Source organism: Falco rusticolus, chromosome 9 (genome assembly GCF_015220075.1).
Source record: "Falco rusticolus isolate bFalRus1 chromosome 9, bFalRus1.pri, whole genome shotgun sequence".
NCBI classification, from domain to species: Eukaryota; Metazoa; Chordata; class Aves; order Falconiformes; family Falconidae; genus Falco; species Falco rusticolus.
This window is the reverse complement of record NC_051195.1, coordinates 45,017,332-45,032,785: the sequence shown is the minus strand read 5'-3', so window position 1 is coordinate 45,032,785 and position 15,454 is coordinate 45,017,332. Positions and strand designations below refer to the sequence as shown.

The 15,454-nt window shown below is 45.3% G+C and overlaps 1 protein-coding gene across 2 annotated transcripts in view; it reads left to right on the top strand.

The window, feature by feature from the left end:
- The window catches only part of PNPLA7 (patatin like phospholipase domain containing 7), a 125,357-nt gene that overhangs the window by 51,783 nt on the left and 58,120 nt on the right, over positions 1–15,454 (top strand). For both annotated transcript variants that reach the window (XM_037398933.1, XM_037398934.1), the window contains exons 21-22: positions 8,860–8,920; positions 11,058–11,207. In XM_037398933.1, coding sequence (XP_037254830.1) covers positions 8,860–8,920; positions 11,058–11,207 — 211 coding nt within the window. The remainder of the gene's footprint in view (positions 1–8,859; positions 8,921–11,057; positions 11,208–15,454) is intronic.

Sequence of the window (15,454 nt, the reverse complement as noted above, 5' to 3'; positions counted from 1 at the left end):
CTTGCATTCCACCTGATACTGGAAAAGCTTCAGTACCAGCCTGTGGAAGCATATTTGAAGGAAGAGACAGACCAAATGAAGAGAGCCTAGAGAACAAAAAGGTGGCTGACTGGTGTTTGGAGATATAACCTATAAGAGCAAAAAGGCTGTGAAAGGTTAAGGGAAGACATGGCAGCTATTTTCAAATGTTTAAAGTTCTCTTCTGATAGAAAGGGCAGAAGCTGCTTGCCACATTGGAATAGAGCAAATGGTAGCTACTAAAATTGCAGCAGTTGGATATGAAGAAAAAGCTGATTCTACTCCCTAGAAAGGCTAAAAGATTGTTACTTGTTTTTATAACCTCTTAAAAAATTATGTTTGAGGTAGTGCTTAGTGCTGAGCAGAAGGATGGGCCAAATGAATTCTTTATCCTATTTCCTCTGCTGTTATTCTAGAAGAGTGATTTATACCCAGGATTTATGATGTTGTTTTCCCCATCCAACCAGAAGTAATCAAGTAATGAAAGGATAGCAGGTGCAATAGTTTTGAAATAATTGACCAGGTAGCAAGAGCTAGCTTGTGATTCAGCAATGTGCCAGAGCATTTCCCTCTTAAGTCCTCTGCAAATCAGAAAACCATCTTTTAGGAAAAAAAACCCAATAACACAAAACCAACAAAGCAAAGCAACTCTGCCTCCCCTATTGACTGCTAAGGTTAAATTAACCTGAGTCTCACTTGGTAGTATAGTGACCAGATGTGGGTGCTTGTCCCCCGAGTCAGGTGAAGTGCTCTGTTAATTCAAAGGAATTCCGCACCAGGGAGAATTGTGCTTTTGTACGTGTGTGTTCCTCTTGGCAGCTTCTGTAGTACCTACATAGTTTGTATCTTAACAGCCAAGAACCGGGCAGTTCGAGGTTGAATTCCCCTTTTAGTTGGTTTTAATTACCCTTGAGCTTTACTGTTTCCTGTCAAGGGTGAAGAACCCCTTAATTCCAGGAGGGACTTCATCCTACATACCTTTCCCCAGTCATGATGTGTTTGTAGATGATCCAGAAAGGGTTCCAACTCTGGAATACATTGTAAGACAATACTACCTGATGGGTAAGAAAATTGTAAACATGGGTGGTGTGTGCCAACGAGAACAATGTGTAATAAGGGGAAATGATGCTCTGTTAGTCCATACAGGGATTCAAGTTCCTTGAGCTGTGATGTGCAATCTGGAAAAAATGCACAGCTGTTCCTTGGGGAAGCACCGTATGCTCACCCTCTGTTTTGTCTTCTCCCCTGAGCATCTGCTTTGGTCCTATGGGAGACAGGATACTGGTCTGTTGGGATCTTTGGTGTGACCCCCTATCGCTCTGGTTATTCTGAGGGGTGAAACAGATGGGTGAGCACGTGTACTCTAATCTCAGTTATAAGTAACAGCCAAATTTCAGAGTATGTGCCCAGAAATGACAGATGTTGACTTCCAGGTCCTGCTCAGCCTGCAGAAGTTAAATCTACATCATCTAGCTTCTTGGGAAAGCATCCCAACCTTGGTTCACTCTGGATATGGCATCCTAGACGTTCCTGATTGAAAGTGTCCACAGTGCAGAACCTCTCCGATGTTTCCCTGGGGACTCATGCCTGTGGACCAGGGCGCTCAGCCAGCCAGAGCATTTGCTCCTCTGACAGCCTCGCTGCTTGCTTCTGGTGCTGCTTGAAGCTCTTCAGCATTGCAGGAATGAAAGGGAATTGATTCTTTCTATTTTCATCACTGCCTTCAGTTCCGAAAAAGTAGGACAGAGAATCAGCTCACGATTTTTGGCACCGCAAAGCAGTTTCGAAGCAGGAGCGAGAGCGCAGAATTTGTGAACAGATTACAGAGATGTTCTAACATCGGTGTATAACTTGGATCACATTTCGTAGATTATCTTTCTCTCTGCTGAGCTGAGATTGTTTTTCTAATTCCAACTTGAAATTTAGGCCTGCTGTAGCTGATGGAAATTGGACTCAGAAGTTGCTTAGGAGCTGTGGGGGCTGAACTGTGAGACAACCTTTTGCATGCTAGAAAATACGGAGGTTTTCTGCATCCTTCTTTTAATTCTCTAAGCCTGCCCTTGGGGTTTAAATATATTCAGAACCCATCATTCATCTTGAACAGTGGGTCCTGCTATCTTTGTGTGCGTGTTTTAACCAGAGCTGTTCTGAAGTGGATGCAGCCTTCCCTAGGGTTATCTGCCTTACAAAGTGAGTTTGGTAATGTGCCCTCGTTTCAAAACGCTTCCCCCAGGCACTGCGTATATTGTGCGTCACGTTAGTTAAGCTTGATGTGGTGCTGTGGAATAGGTCAGGAGAGGCCACGCTTCTAGATTTTTCTGTATTTGTTCTCATGGCCCATTAAAATAAGTTTTCCTTGACTGCAGGAGAAGTGGATGTGAAAAGGAGAGAAGAAAAATGTTCAGCAGAAGCATGGTCACCAGCTGTAGCCACCCGACATGAGGCGGGCAGGAGTGAGTGCTTAATCATAGCAGTGATGCGAGAATGACATTTTTTTTCTTCGAGACACAATTGATTGCAAGTGTTAGAAGCTCCAACAGCCCCAGGATAAAGCTTCAGTTCTTCTCTCTGCTTTAGCAGCATTTTGAAAGGTGCCAGAAATTGTTCTGAGGGAGCATTTAAAATTTGCTGTGTCACCGCAGTTCTCAAAACCATCATAAGTTTTAATCGGAGACCCCTTGCTAAGCTCCCCAATTCTGTGACAAGCAGAGTGTTTATCTCATCTGGGGTCATGTAAAACTTCAGTAACACCACGGTTCTATTCAAGCTGAGGATCTAATTCAGTTCTCCTCCTCCCTCATCCCTCAAAAACCCCCCAAACCTTAAAAAAGCTGGTAGGGAATAATCTCAGCTCCTGGAAAGAGCTCCACAGAAACGAACCTGCTATTATGTGAATTTGTAGAGGTAAAACGGCTGTTAGTACTATTGTACCCCAATTGCATATAAAATAGAAAACTCTTGGCAGCCCTGTTCTCCGTGCTGGCTTTTTCACATTGGGTCCCTGCGTGGCAGAAAGCCCTTTTACATGTCTTTTAACAGACTCGTGTGTGTGCGTGAAGGTCTGTAATACCCTGCTGTGAAGGCACCAATAAATTGTTGCTTAACATACTTAATTTAAAGGTGACCTACTGGATGACTGATTGAAAGTTTTAAAGGTTTAACTGTTAAGTATCTTATTTTTAAGCTTCAAAGGCGTTGAAGAAAGTCCTTAACTCACCTTGCAAGCCATCTTTGTTGTGAGAATTTTTTGGATCTGGGTGATGGTAGAGGATCCACTGGGGAGGACTGGAACAGACTTGGAAGGAAAAGCGTGTTCGGATTTGTAAGGCTGTGTATCTGCTGGCTGTCCAGGATCCAAACTGGGGTATCAGGCTCGTTCCTCGCTTACTTCAGCTGCGGCTGGTTTCCTGAACCAGGAACCTGCAAGAAGACACCAGTAACAGGGGCTGGTCCTGTCCTTCCTAGGGACTGGCCCTTTGCGTAGCAGCTTTCTTGTTCAGATTTAAACGAGCATGCAATTAAACCCGAACCCCGGTGCAGCCTGGAGCGGAGCTGATGGGTACGTTAGGTTTGGGTTTCGTTCTTCTAGATGTTTCTCCTATTGTAACCGAAATGGATCTGTACTGCACGGTACCTTTTACATCGATGAGTAGTTACTTGTGAATTTGGATAGTGGTGTAGGTTTTGTGACATTTTCCCATGATTTCTCTACAGTGGTGGTGTTGAAAGTTAGCTAAGGTGGGACAAAGCTGTGGGGCCATCGTTACCTGTTGGCAGAGATCTGATTTGCCAGGTAATCTGTAGTTCTCACAGTGTGAAATAAAGATCCACGGGCAAGTATTTTACAACTGAATTCTCATGAAAATCATTTTCAAAAGGGCTTGTTGCAAAGCATCTCTTTAAGTTTCACAGTTGAGTAGGAACAAAAGCTTTAACTAGAACCCGGCCTTGGAAGGTTAGCTAGGTGCGGATAATAGGTGGAAATATTTAAAAGGATTCTAGGAAATACAGCGCTGCAGAGTGACCATAACCACTTGGCATGGGAATTACAGTAGCTGCGAAGCAAGTGGTGCTCCAGGATAACACCCGAGAGCTGGGATGGATGGAGTAGTTGGCTGTGCGTTGGCACCATCGCTAGCAGGTGATGCAGAGCTGCAATACTGCCTGGCCTCATCCTTGAAGGGCGTTTGTTTTGAAACTGGAATTAGTCATCCTAAAGCAGGCAAATACGGTCCCCTTGGGAATATGAAATGTGGTCCTTGCCCTGCAATGCAGAGGCTGCAGGTCTGTTGAGTAATTTACTATTAGTTAAGCAGAGGGAAAATGAATGTTTTCCCCGAGCCGTGGCTGTGGTGGATGCAGAAGCAGGCATTCACATTTGATGTGCAGGAGCTGGGGGGAGGGGGGGTTGGAGGCCGCTGAGAGCTCGAGCGGGTCTTACTGTGGATGGAGTTGGTCTAGAAACAGCCGGGGGGACAACATGTTTCTAGGTAGATGAGGTGGTGAGTGGTGAGCAGGGTCAGAGAGGGGGAGTTGTGCTGAGGAAGGTGCTCTCTAACGCCAGTGGAGGGAGAGAGGAACACTCTTTATCCTGCTTTGCCCTATACAAAAGTGTTCTGGTGAGTTATTCTGAAAAAGGGAGTAGGTGGGAGGAGGAGGAACAACACCACTTTATTTCACTTGCAAAATGTGTGTCTCGACTGAATGTCCTGCTCTGGGAGAGGTGTTTTGAATTTACAGTCACAGTGGAGGTTTGGGGGCTTATGGAGAAGGGTGCTGATGCACCTGGAATCCCAAGCAGCTTTTGTGATGGAAGTATACTCAGCTTTTTAGACCTGTAAGGCTGGGTTTTTTCCTTCTGACCTGGAAAGCCTTTTGCATAAACTCAGGAGAGCAGATTTTTTAAAATTTTTTTGTTGTTGTTGTTTGCTGTGGGGATTTTTTTGAAAGTGGGTTCAGTCATCTTTACAACCCGGGCAGGCTCCGAGCATCAGGACCAGCGCCACAGGACCCCGTGGGTGTATATTTAGTTTGCTGGCGGAGTTTTGTGACCTTTCTGAGTCATTTCACAGTTTGAGGTGGTGGCAGCGGGTAGGAGAGGGCACTCCTTGTCACAAGGACGAGTTCATCCTGCAGCGTGGCAGTTCAGCGGTGTAGCTCTGGGAACGCCTGGCTGTACAACAGGAGTGCCTAATTGATGTGGCGGGTTCTCATTATCGGTTAAAGTGATTAACAGTGATTGACTGAGCAGGATCCACGCACTGTTTCTAATAACGAGGAATGATAAATTCAACTTCTTCACAAACTAAACCAAGTTTGGCTTTATCCCTAGTACAAGGGGTCAAAAAGTTGCATTTACTTTGCAGGTCGTTAACGATTCTCACCTGATTCAGAAACCTCCTGGTGTGCTTGGGGAGGTCTGGGCTCCCCGATTTTTCTTCAGACCTTAAATCTAAACCGCCTGGTTCTGCGCCGGTGGATCGGGCTGTGACTTGGTGCCTGGGGGAGCAGGGAGCGTGTTTGCAGGGCTGGGTGGAAGGGTGCTGGAAGAGACTAAAGCCCGGGATGCGCCGCAGGGATGAGCAGGGCTGACCGTTCCGACCGTGCTGTGAAGGCTGTCCTGCCTGGGGTGACGGTGACACCGTGGGCATGAGACACTCTTGGTGTACCAATGTCTGGGAAGTGCTCTGTGCTCTTCTGGCACTTGGGAAGGACTGGCCTTTGCGTGGGAGAGGGGGAGACGTCTTGCCTGCTTTTGGAAAAGCCGTACCCGTGGGGCAGCGGCTCAGCTGTGTGGGGGCAGGGCTGGGGGCTGTGGCACACCGCACCCCCGGGGCACCGCGAGCTCCCCGTTTCTCCCAGGTCAGTCTGGTTTTTCCAGCAGAAAATCTTACGGTTCCTACCTTTCTGCTTTGCCCTAACCCTGGCTGCCACTTCCCAGAGCTTTTCCTACAAAATACAGCTGGATGGGTAGGGTGAGGGAAGGCGACTGCTGGATGATGCCCAGATGTCTGCGCCGAGGTACCTGCTACCCTGTTACCTGCCTCCATCTCCTCCAGGCATGCTTGGACTAACTCTCTTTCCCTTCGATCCCTGTCCGAGAGCTCCTAGTCCAAGGGCTAATTTCTGCTTGCTTCCCCCCCTTCCCCCCCCATCCCGGCACCCTGGTCCTCTCCCAGGTCCCCTGGGTGCCTTCTGACGGTCTCAGGCTGCATCCAGCTGTGCTGCACCGGCTCCGGCTGCATCCCGACAGCTTGCGCCCTGCTGCTGGGGGGAAGGGGGAGGAGAATGAAGGTGCTTGAAAACCGGACGGATGAATTTATTTGTGTGTGTGTGAGATGGTTCTGAATTCTCTCCCGTTGCACTGAATTGGGTGCAAATGGCTCTGGCTGCCCCGCGCAGTAACCGGTGCAGGTCGATCAGTGAAGGTTGGCTCTGTTGTCAATGGGGAGATGGGATTTCTATCGACTTCTCCCCCAGACAGGTGGACAAGTCTCTTTTAAAGGAAAGCATTGCCTTTTTGTGAAACAAAATTCAGTGAATGTAATATAAAACTCGAAGGAAATTTCAGGCCAGTTCTTAGCTCTGATCTCAAATTGATGTTCCTTCAATGTTGCCATGACTGCGACAGAGTGACTCATCCCATTATGGTTAGCAACTTGCTTGTCTTACAAAGTCACCGGGGAAATAATTTTTCCATATCTATATGTACCAAGGCAGTAAGGTTTGCTCTAGCAAACAAGACAAATAATATTTCCCGGTAATAGATGCAGCCAACTGGAAAATGAGACCAATAGGATCTGTGCTTCGTTCCATCATTAACCTTGGACATTTTCTTTAACTTAGCTGGAGCTCTCCTTAGCTGTCGGTAAAGCAGAAAAAGTTCTAAATATAGGAGATGGTTTTAGTAAGTAATTAAGATTCTGATGTTTGAAGTGGATCAGAAGTGTAAAACGTTCATAACACCTTCCCAAACTGCTTAAGGAGAGTCCTGCTGGGCAGGTACAGGTGGTTCAGTGACAGCCTGTGAGCTGGGTACAGCGAATGCTTTCGAGAGGCAGGTTATCTCCCTTCGGAAGGACAACCAGCCTCTTAATTTTTATTAAGAATTCCCTCTTTCTCTCCCTGTTCCATGTAATCGGGGCAATTTTCTATAGATACACCCAGTGCCATTTATTGAACCCCAGAACTGCTGATCCTGGCGTTGTTGAAGTAGGAACGAGCCTGCCGGGCGGCTGGGTGGCCACCGGCTCTGGTGGTGTTTTGGAGAAGCGGAAGCGTTGTAGATCCTGCCGGAGATTCCAGGCAAAGGAGGGAGGAGGGGAGCCGGGAGCTCGCCCGCTGTCGGTGTCCGCCCGGCACGGAGTGGGTGGCCGCGCTGTGTGTCGGCGCTGGTGCAAACAAGAGCAGCTTTAAAGAAGTTGAACTTGGCTCACCAAGGAGATGGTTGATGTGGCATCTGGAGGAACATGTAGTTACAGCCATGGGACAGAAATCCCTGAAATAACTTGGTTTAGCTCTTACCCTTGCTCCGCTGTAAGTCGCGCTGTGTCGGAAGCTGCCTGTTTGCTCTGCTCCCTTCCTCCTACGGATGCTTAAAAACATATTGGTGCTCGTTAAACCTATGGAGTTTCATAGTTTAGGACAATTTATTGTTTCAGGTTGGGTTTTTTGGTGGTTGTTTCTTTTTTTTTTTTTTGAAAGCAGGATATATAAATGATTCCGATGGGCATGCTGACCTGTCTTGATGCTTACATGGTCTTCTGTTTGAAAGACACATCCTGAAGTGCCTGTTCTTATGGGAACAGCGTGTCTGTCTGTCTCCAAAATCCATTTGCTGCTGCTTGTTTAGCTTGTTAAGAGTTTGGAGAACTTTTATGGTGGTTTTGGGGTTGTTTTTTGCCCCCTTCTGAAGATAAGAGTTATTTGGACCTTGAATTATTCATTTGGGGGCGAGTATCTAATGATTGCTCTATTAATTCTTAATGCATTTAAATATCTTATTTTGCTTATTTGGTAAAACATTTGCACGTAGATTTTCAGATGAAATGATGCATTTTCCAAGTCTCGCTGCTTGGTATTGCAGATACTAGTCTTCTGCTACACCACTTGTTGGAAATTAATGATTATTAATGTTGGAGATAAGCTTGTCAGTTTTCGGATATGCTTGGCTGTTTGAATACTGGTTTATATTGATGCAATCCTGTTGGAAAACAAGCTGGGAAAAGATCTGCCCCTTCAAAGGTACCACGCAAACATGATTTGAGGGGGAAAGCGATTTCTTAGGTGGTTTGTTCTGATTCTGCAAGGGGTTTAGAGTATGTGCTTTTAATTTTTATATTTTTTTATTCAAGATGTCTTAAACTTAATTCACAGGGGCTGAGGTGGAACCAGACTGGGGGGATTGTTTGGGTACAGGCTGAAGGTTTCTAAGCCTTTAGTACCTACAGAAAGTGGAGTTACAGAAAGTAACAGAACCGCGAGCGTGACTGAAGAGGTGCAAGTGTGCTGTAGAGAGATACGAGAACTGAAAATGCAATTTGACATGTTTCCCCAAATAATTGGATTTTTTTTTTCCTTTTGTTCCCAAGGCAAGTTAAATACCGCTGTTTTGTTTTCTTGTTTTTCCAGATTAGAGTAAAATAAGGTAAAAGAAATCAAGACAAATGATCAGTCACCAATCGTTACAGCCAGGAAAGAAGTTGTGCTTACAAAACCTTGTGGTTCAATTTGAGATAACATCTTCCAAAACTTTGGAAGTATCCATTTAGATGTGCTATTTTTGGTACCTTCTGCCTGAATGTCTGTTTATTTTCTTTTTCTTTTCTCTCCCATTGCTAGGTTGTGACTAGACTTATTCACTTACTGGGTGAGAAGATTCTTGGCAGCCTTCAGCAGGGAGGTAAGACTCATTCCTGGACTACTCCCATTGATGCTAGTGCTTCCTTCGAGCTGGATTTACATCGTTAAATCTGGAAACAGAAAGTGCATACTTGCAAAGAGAATTTGTCACTAAATATTATAGCTGTTGTCACAAGTTGAATGGTAATTTTATTATATATATGTCTAGAATATTTTTTTTTTTGGCAGAGCATGGTTAATTAAGTGTGGGAATGGAATGATTTGCAATTGAGACGGAACAGTAGTGCTGCATATGTGCAGTGAAATTTCCTTGAAATTTCTTGCAAGAGAAATGCTCCGAGGGAACATTGGAAACAGCAGCTGTAATAGATGTGAATCAGATAGTCATGCTGAGTGGCATCTGCATGTAGACCAACTTAATATGTCTGTATTTGCATTATTTTAATGAATTGTCTGAGAAGAAATGGTCTGCTGTGCATTGGTTTTAAGCTTTGCGTATGTGGCGAAGGCAAAACGAAATGTATTTTCCGATTGAAGTGAGTAGGAGGAAATTTTCCAAATTTTCTTGAGTGGCTTTTAAAAGAAAAGAGGTGCACATTAACTGCTGAGGGTGTTGTGGCTTCTTTGCTGTTGTAGGTTGGTTGGGTTTTGTTTGTTTGGGGTTTTAAATTACTTTTATTGCTGGTTTTGCTGTCATCCAAGGAGACCGAAAATGCCAATTCCCATGTTTTGGAGCAGGCTTGGGGAGTGAACGGGAAAGTCTGCTCAGCTTTCCATACGCCATCGGTCACATACCAATCTCTAGTGATATTTGCACTGAAACGTTAGCAGTGCTGAGGTGCCTTTGTGGCCTTGGGCAGAGCCCATGCTGTTTGGGAAATGGGGCAACGTGCGATTTGGAGAAAATGGGAGAAAAATTAGTGGCGGTAATGGGAGTTCAGTCAGAGCTTTGCCCACCACTGAAGTCCCGAGGAGGGAGAGGGACTGGTGGGGTTGAAGGAGTTGAGCAGTGGTGTGTAACTTGTTTGAACCTCTGAATACCTTCTTGAAGATTGCCAAAAAGCTTGGATAAAACTATTTAATGTTCTGTGCAGAGCTATTTCAGAAGACTTTAATAACTTAACAGCTGAATATAGCTGAGAGAAGTTTATCTGATATTTCTTTGAGTCCTGCAGTGTACTGTCGCTCTTGCATGTAGACTTTGAGTTTTCATGTGGTATATCAAGTACTTCCACACGTCCATCTCAAGGATTCTTCTTAGTGGTGCACCTTAAGCCTTTGCTGGGTGCAAGGGCATCAGCAGGAACTTATCTCAGGCGCTTAGAGCTGAGCTGATAGGCATTAGCAGCAAGGTAAGGTTGCCTGGGAAGGCTTAGTTAAAGAGAAAAGAAATAGTATCAAAATGAGGGGTTTGTGGAACACCACTACCACTGACCTTTTCCCGTTCCCAGCCATCCAGGAAGATCTTAATCACCACACACACATCACACACTTCTGTCAAAAAATGCTTTCTTCTGCCCAGACTGTCCTCCCTCAGCTTACCATATTTTATTGGAGATCCTTCACGGTTACTTTGCAGCTACTTCAGAGGTTCCATATTTTCTTTTAATACTCTGAAGCACATATCTATCTGTAAAGCTCCACATTTTCTCGTCTTGGAGAGAAGTGAAAATAGGTGGAGAAAACATTCCTTATAGGAACTTTGTTGAAAACAGGTATTTATTTCCTGGATCAGGAATACCATCAAAAGTGAATGTTAATTTTTGGAATATTTTCATACTGACAGCAGGTTTGGGGGGTTTGTTGGTTAAGTTAATTCCTCCTGTGGGCTACCTCAACGCCTGTTCCAAAACTGTGGCCATTCAAAGTGCCTTTTTATCTTAACAGGTCAGGTAAGTGCACGTTGCGTTTAACCTGTTCCTGGCAGCCAGATATTTTTAACAAGACCTAATATCTACCCAAACATGCTATGTCAGCAGCCAAAAATGATGAAAATTATTCTTCATCCTTTTACGACTGCCATATGTGGGCACTCCTTGGTGTGGTACGGGGGATGGTACATCTCTCTTGGGTTCAGCAGTTCAGTCACGATTTCCTTGCTGCCTGACAGTTGAAAACAATGAAGTGACACCTAGCTTTCCCAGCTGGCTGATGGCAAGCTTTTTCTTTTCAAACAGGTCATCCTCTTGGATTACACAGCTCGAGCAGCAAGTGGGATGCCGGAAATCCCGCCAGCAACCTCTCCACGGTAGCAATTATGCCGGTGTCTGAAGAGGTGCCACTTACAGCTTTTACACTGGAGCTCAAGCATGCTCTCAGCGCTGTGGGTAAGGAGTGTTTACGTGTTGCTGCATCACGGGGTATAAATGCTGCTGATCTTTTGAGCGGGGTATGGCCAAGTGTCTGTCCATCAGAGGTGGGTTTGTGCCGTGTTAGGGCGGTAGCGCTGCAGCAATGCTCAGGATCTGCCTTTTTCATGCTCCCTGCTCCTGTCCCCGCTTTAAAACGTGCGTTTCATTTTAGTGGAAAACTTGGTAGTCTTAATGACTCAGAAATATTAGCCAATCTGTCTGGCCTCTTGCCATGGCTGCCATCAGCTGTGAGACAGAAAGTCTTACTGGGACTTGCTGGAGACACTGATGCGGGGATGTGTCCTGCAGCTGGCTTCGCTGTTGCTGTTTCGCATTTTGTCCTAATGCTCTCCCTGACCATCTAATGAGGAATAAAAAAATCCTTGGTAGCAAATGGTACAATGAGCATCACCAGCTCTGATTCTGTTTCCAAGTTTGGGAAAGCAGACAAACCCCGCTGCCGCTGGGCTTCCCACAGCGCCTGTCCAGGAGGCTGGTCCTCCCTCTCACATGTGAGAGTCTTCCAGGCTTCCTCAGTTGTACAGCTGCCTCCAGCAAAGGTTTTCTTCTACAGTTTTCTTTCCTTGAGGTAATGCAGTGAGTGGTAAGTATAAAACTTGATGGAAGCAGCTCGTGGAGGAGATCCAGGTTGGCACTGGAAGTCCAAACTTAAGTCCTAAATCATCGTCCTCTTTGCTGCCAGCTTGTTTGTCTGTCTCGTGCTCACAGAACCATGTGTTCAGCTCACAACTGAGTCATTAACTGCTTTATCCGTTGGCGAAGTTGTGTGTGCAAGTTCCAGTTGCTCACAAAACTGTGTTTTTAATTCGCAATTCGGTTCACGCTCGGTACTGCAGTGTGACATTTCCTGAACGTCCCCTTCCCATCCTCATGCGCTATCACAGATACTCTTGAGTTAAATCTCCTGTGGTCCTTTGATGAATTGTTAGTCTGCTATCTTGTGACTTCTTATTTTGAAAAGTACAGGTTACGTGATGCTTGAGGTATAACCACTTACATTTATTGGTTATTTCCTTTTTGACCTTAAGGGTATCTGGACCTGGCACTTGTTATTCTGCTTAGAAAAATCTTCTAGGTGAGCAGGCATGGGAAAGAGCTGTTAATGCTCGAACGCTTTAACCTTTTGAAATATGAATTTGTGTGCAGCTTGCGGTGGAGATGTGTTACAGTGAGAACTAATTGGTGGGTGTTTGAAGATCCCTCTTATTTTGAGATGGCAGAAAAAATTTACATTCCATAATGGAGATCTCAGCCGTAGCTATATTGCTAATGGGTACTTCGTATGGATTGTTGCCAGCTTGTTTTGATGGGTGACAGCACTAGGAGCCTGTAAATAAAATAAACAGAAACTTAAGTAGGTAGATGGACTATTCGGAATAAAAATAACCTTTCTAGTTGAAAGCAACTAGAACGTGACGAACAAGGGGTTTTGTTGTGATCGCTTGGCCTCCCCTCGTTCACCCTTCTTTTTTCTTTCCCTAAAATGATGACTGTGTAGTGCTTGGCAGCTATAGATGGTACTATACAACCTTGGCATCTGAAGTTCTTGCCAAAACGGAGCAGACTGCTCTAGTGGGAAGAGGAAAGTGTTGTGTGAAAACACAGCTAGCCGTATGGTTCAACACGCAGCTGGCAGAGCAGCGCCCCGGCCTCGGTAGCCTCTGCTGGTGGGCTCAGCCCCGCAGCACTCGGGGGCACTGCGTGACCTTCTGCCCATGCTCTGCGTGCTCACGTACCCTACAGGGCTGAGGGTTTTCGTGCAGGCTGTATTTTATTTTTTTTAAAAAAAATTTTGTTTAATGGAAACAGCGTTCTCTTTCAGTTCTGGTTTTGTTTTGGGGGTTTGGGGTTTTTTAGGTGGTTGATGGTTTCTTGGGTTTTTTCCCCCCGAGCTTTTGTGTTTTCTTTATACTTACTACGCTTTATACTTGTTATATTATATATAATTATTATATATATACTTACATAGCTATATATAATATATAGCTATATTGTAGCTATAGATTGTTTGGATATTCCTTATTGGGGTGTGACAGTGCTGTGCGCAATGTGCCAGGTGGTGCTTTGCCATAGGGAAAGGGGCTGGGTTTTGGAATGATTTTTTTTTTTTTTTTTTTTTCCCCTCCCAAAAATGCAATGATTCAGAAAGTCAGTGTCATGAAGCAAAATTTTGGTTTATTTTCAGATTGTCTCGCTATTCACCTGGCTGTTAGCACTGTGAGGTGTGCATTAGGGGCTCGGGGGGCAGCTGGGGTGCTGGAGCTTGGTGCTCTGCCGCCTGGGTGCTGACCTGCTTCTTACTGCCCCAGCGGCTAATTAGTGCTTGGGGTTTGGGTGTGAACTGCCATTAGGGCTTGAATGTATTTATGGAAATGAGAGGTGTTATTTAATATGCTTGAGAAGGCTTAATTGAAAAGCTTTCTCTTAAGGAAGTCTCTTTCAGTGTATACGTCCCTAATTTTGAAAATAAGGGAGTTTGCTGTGTAGATTTGCTGCTATTGGCATATTTTGTTTATTCTTTTGGTGGTTCTTGAGCTGACTTTTGAAATTGTACATGGAAATCAGATGTTACCATTCAACAGTTGACTGAACATCTGATCCGTATCGTTCCATTGCTCTGGACTTGAAATAGGTGCCGGAGCGGCGGAGGGTAGCCTTAGGTTGGGGTGAAAGCCATCAGTTTTAGCTTTCTTTTGCAACTTAATATATTATTTTAGGAAATTCCTTACTCTTCCTGTTAATTTTATCTCGGATGCGTATTGCAGTGATACCTCAAATCCCCTTGCTGCAGGTTGGAGCCCAGAGGACGGAAGAAATCAGGAGGGCGCAGGCAGTAACACAGAGATCTCCGCAAGGATCAGCGAGGTACCAGCTGCTGCAGATCCAGGGATGATCCCTGCAGTCGGGATGCAGGCTGGGTTGTAACACAACCTGCAAAATTAATTAGAGGATGGTTTTTCTTTTCCTGGAACTGGCATTAGAAGGCTATTGACAGTGCCATGAGTTGGAGCTGGGTGCGGGTTAATCTATTTAACAGGATTTATTTTTTTTTTGTAATTTTTTAACTGCTTCCATCTTATTAAGGGGGTATAAAAATAATGACAGAGTATCTTGTCGCGGAATGAGTGATGCATTTCACTCCTAAGAGGGAAGCAGCAATATGTTTATTGGTACAAAAGAGCAATTTAACAAAGTTTGATAGTGAATGCAATGGTTTAAAAATGTTTGGCAAAGTACACTTGATTATGTATTGCATAGAAGACAGGGTCAGAAAAAATGGTCAGGGAGACGCTGCCATTGCGTGGTGAGGTTCAGAAAGGACGCCTGTGCCCTCTGAACTCCTCGGAGGGCAGTTTTGGCATGGCTGGATCCAGACTTAGTCCCAGGCTTGGTCGGCGGTTTAGATAGAAGGGATTATATGTGCACAATCCATCCTTTAGACCACATAACTAAGATTACAAGTTTAGCGCGCTGTTCGTTGCTTACCGAGGATCTGTTGGGGCAGGGGATCTCTCAGCCCCAGGGGTGACCGTGCGAGGTGCCCGTGCTCCGGGGGGATGCTGGTGTGCAGGGATGCTCAGCAAGCCCGGGGCTGCCCGCTCGTTACGGAACGAGGTGGTTGGTGGCTGGCTGACAGTCACTTCGACGTACCAGCCGTGTTTCAGTCGGTGCTTTCTCAACCAGCCCTCACCTGCTGGGCAGGATTTGTGCCCCTCAGCTGTTGTGTTGTTACCTATCTCCCCAAACCCCAGCCGATGCTGGGTGCAGCCATCAGGACCCCCCCTGTGGCTATGGCTTGAGCAGAAAGGCGCGGTGGGGGAGCCACAGTAGCTCAGCTTGACAGTGGAAGCTTTGTAACACCATGAATTGATGTATGCTGTCCACAAGAACTGGAAAAGTATTCAGAATCTACTTTTTTAATTATTTTTTCCACTCCTCCCCCTTCCAGAACACTTTTGCCTGTAAAGAGGCAGGGCTTATGGGTTTGGTTGCTTGAGTCTGTTGTGTGGGTTTAATTTTTTTTTTTTTTTCAAACTATTATTTATTTATTTAAATAGGTAATGGGAACACCTTACGTGACCAGACTGTTCTCCATACTGGGCTCTCTGGCCCCCAGAGCATGCTGGGCACGTTGTGCTTACATTCTGTATGCAGGGAGCATCAATGTGCAGTACGACCCGCAGCTTCATTCCATCAATTTG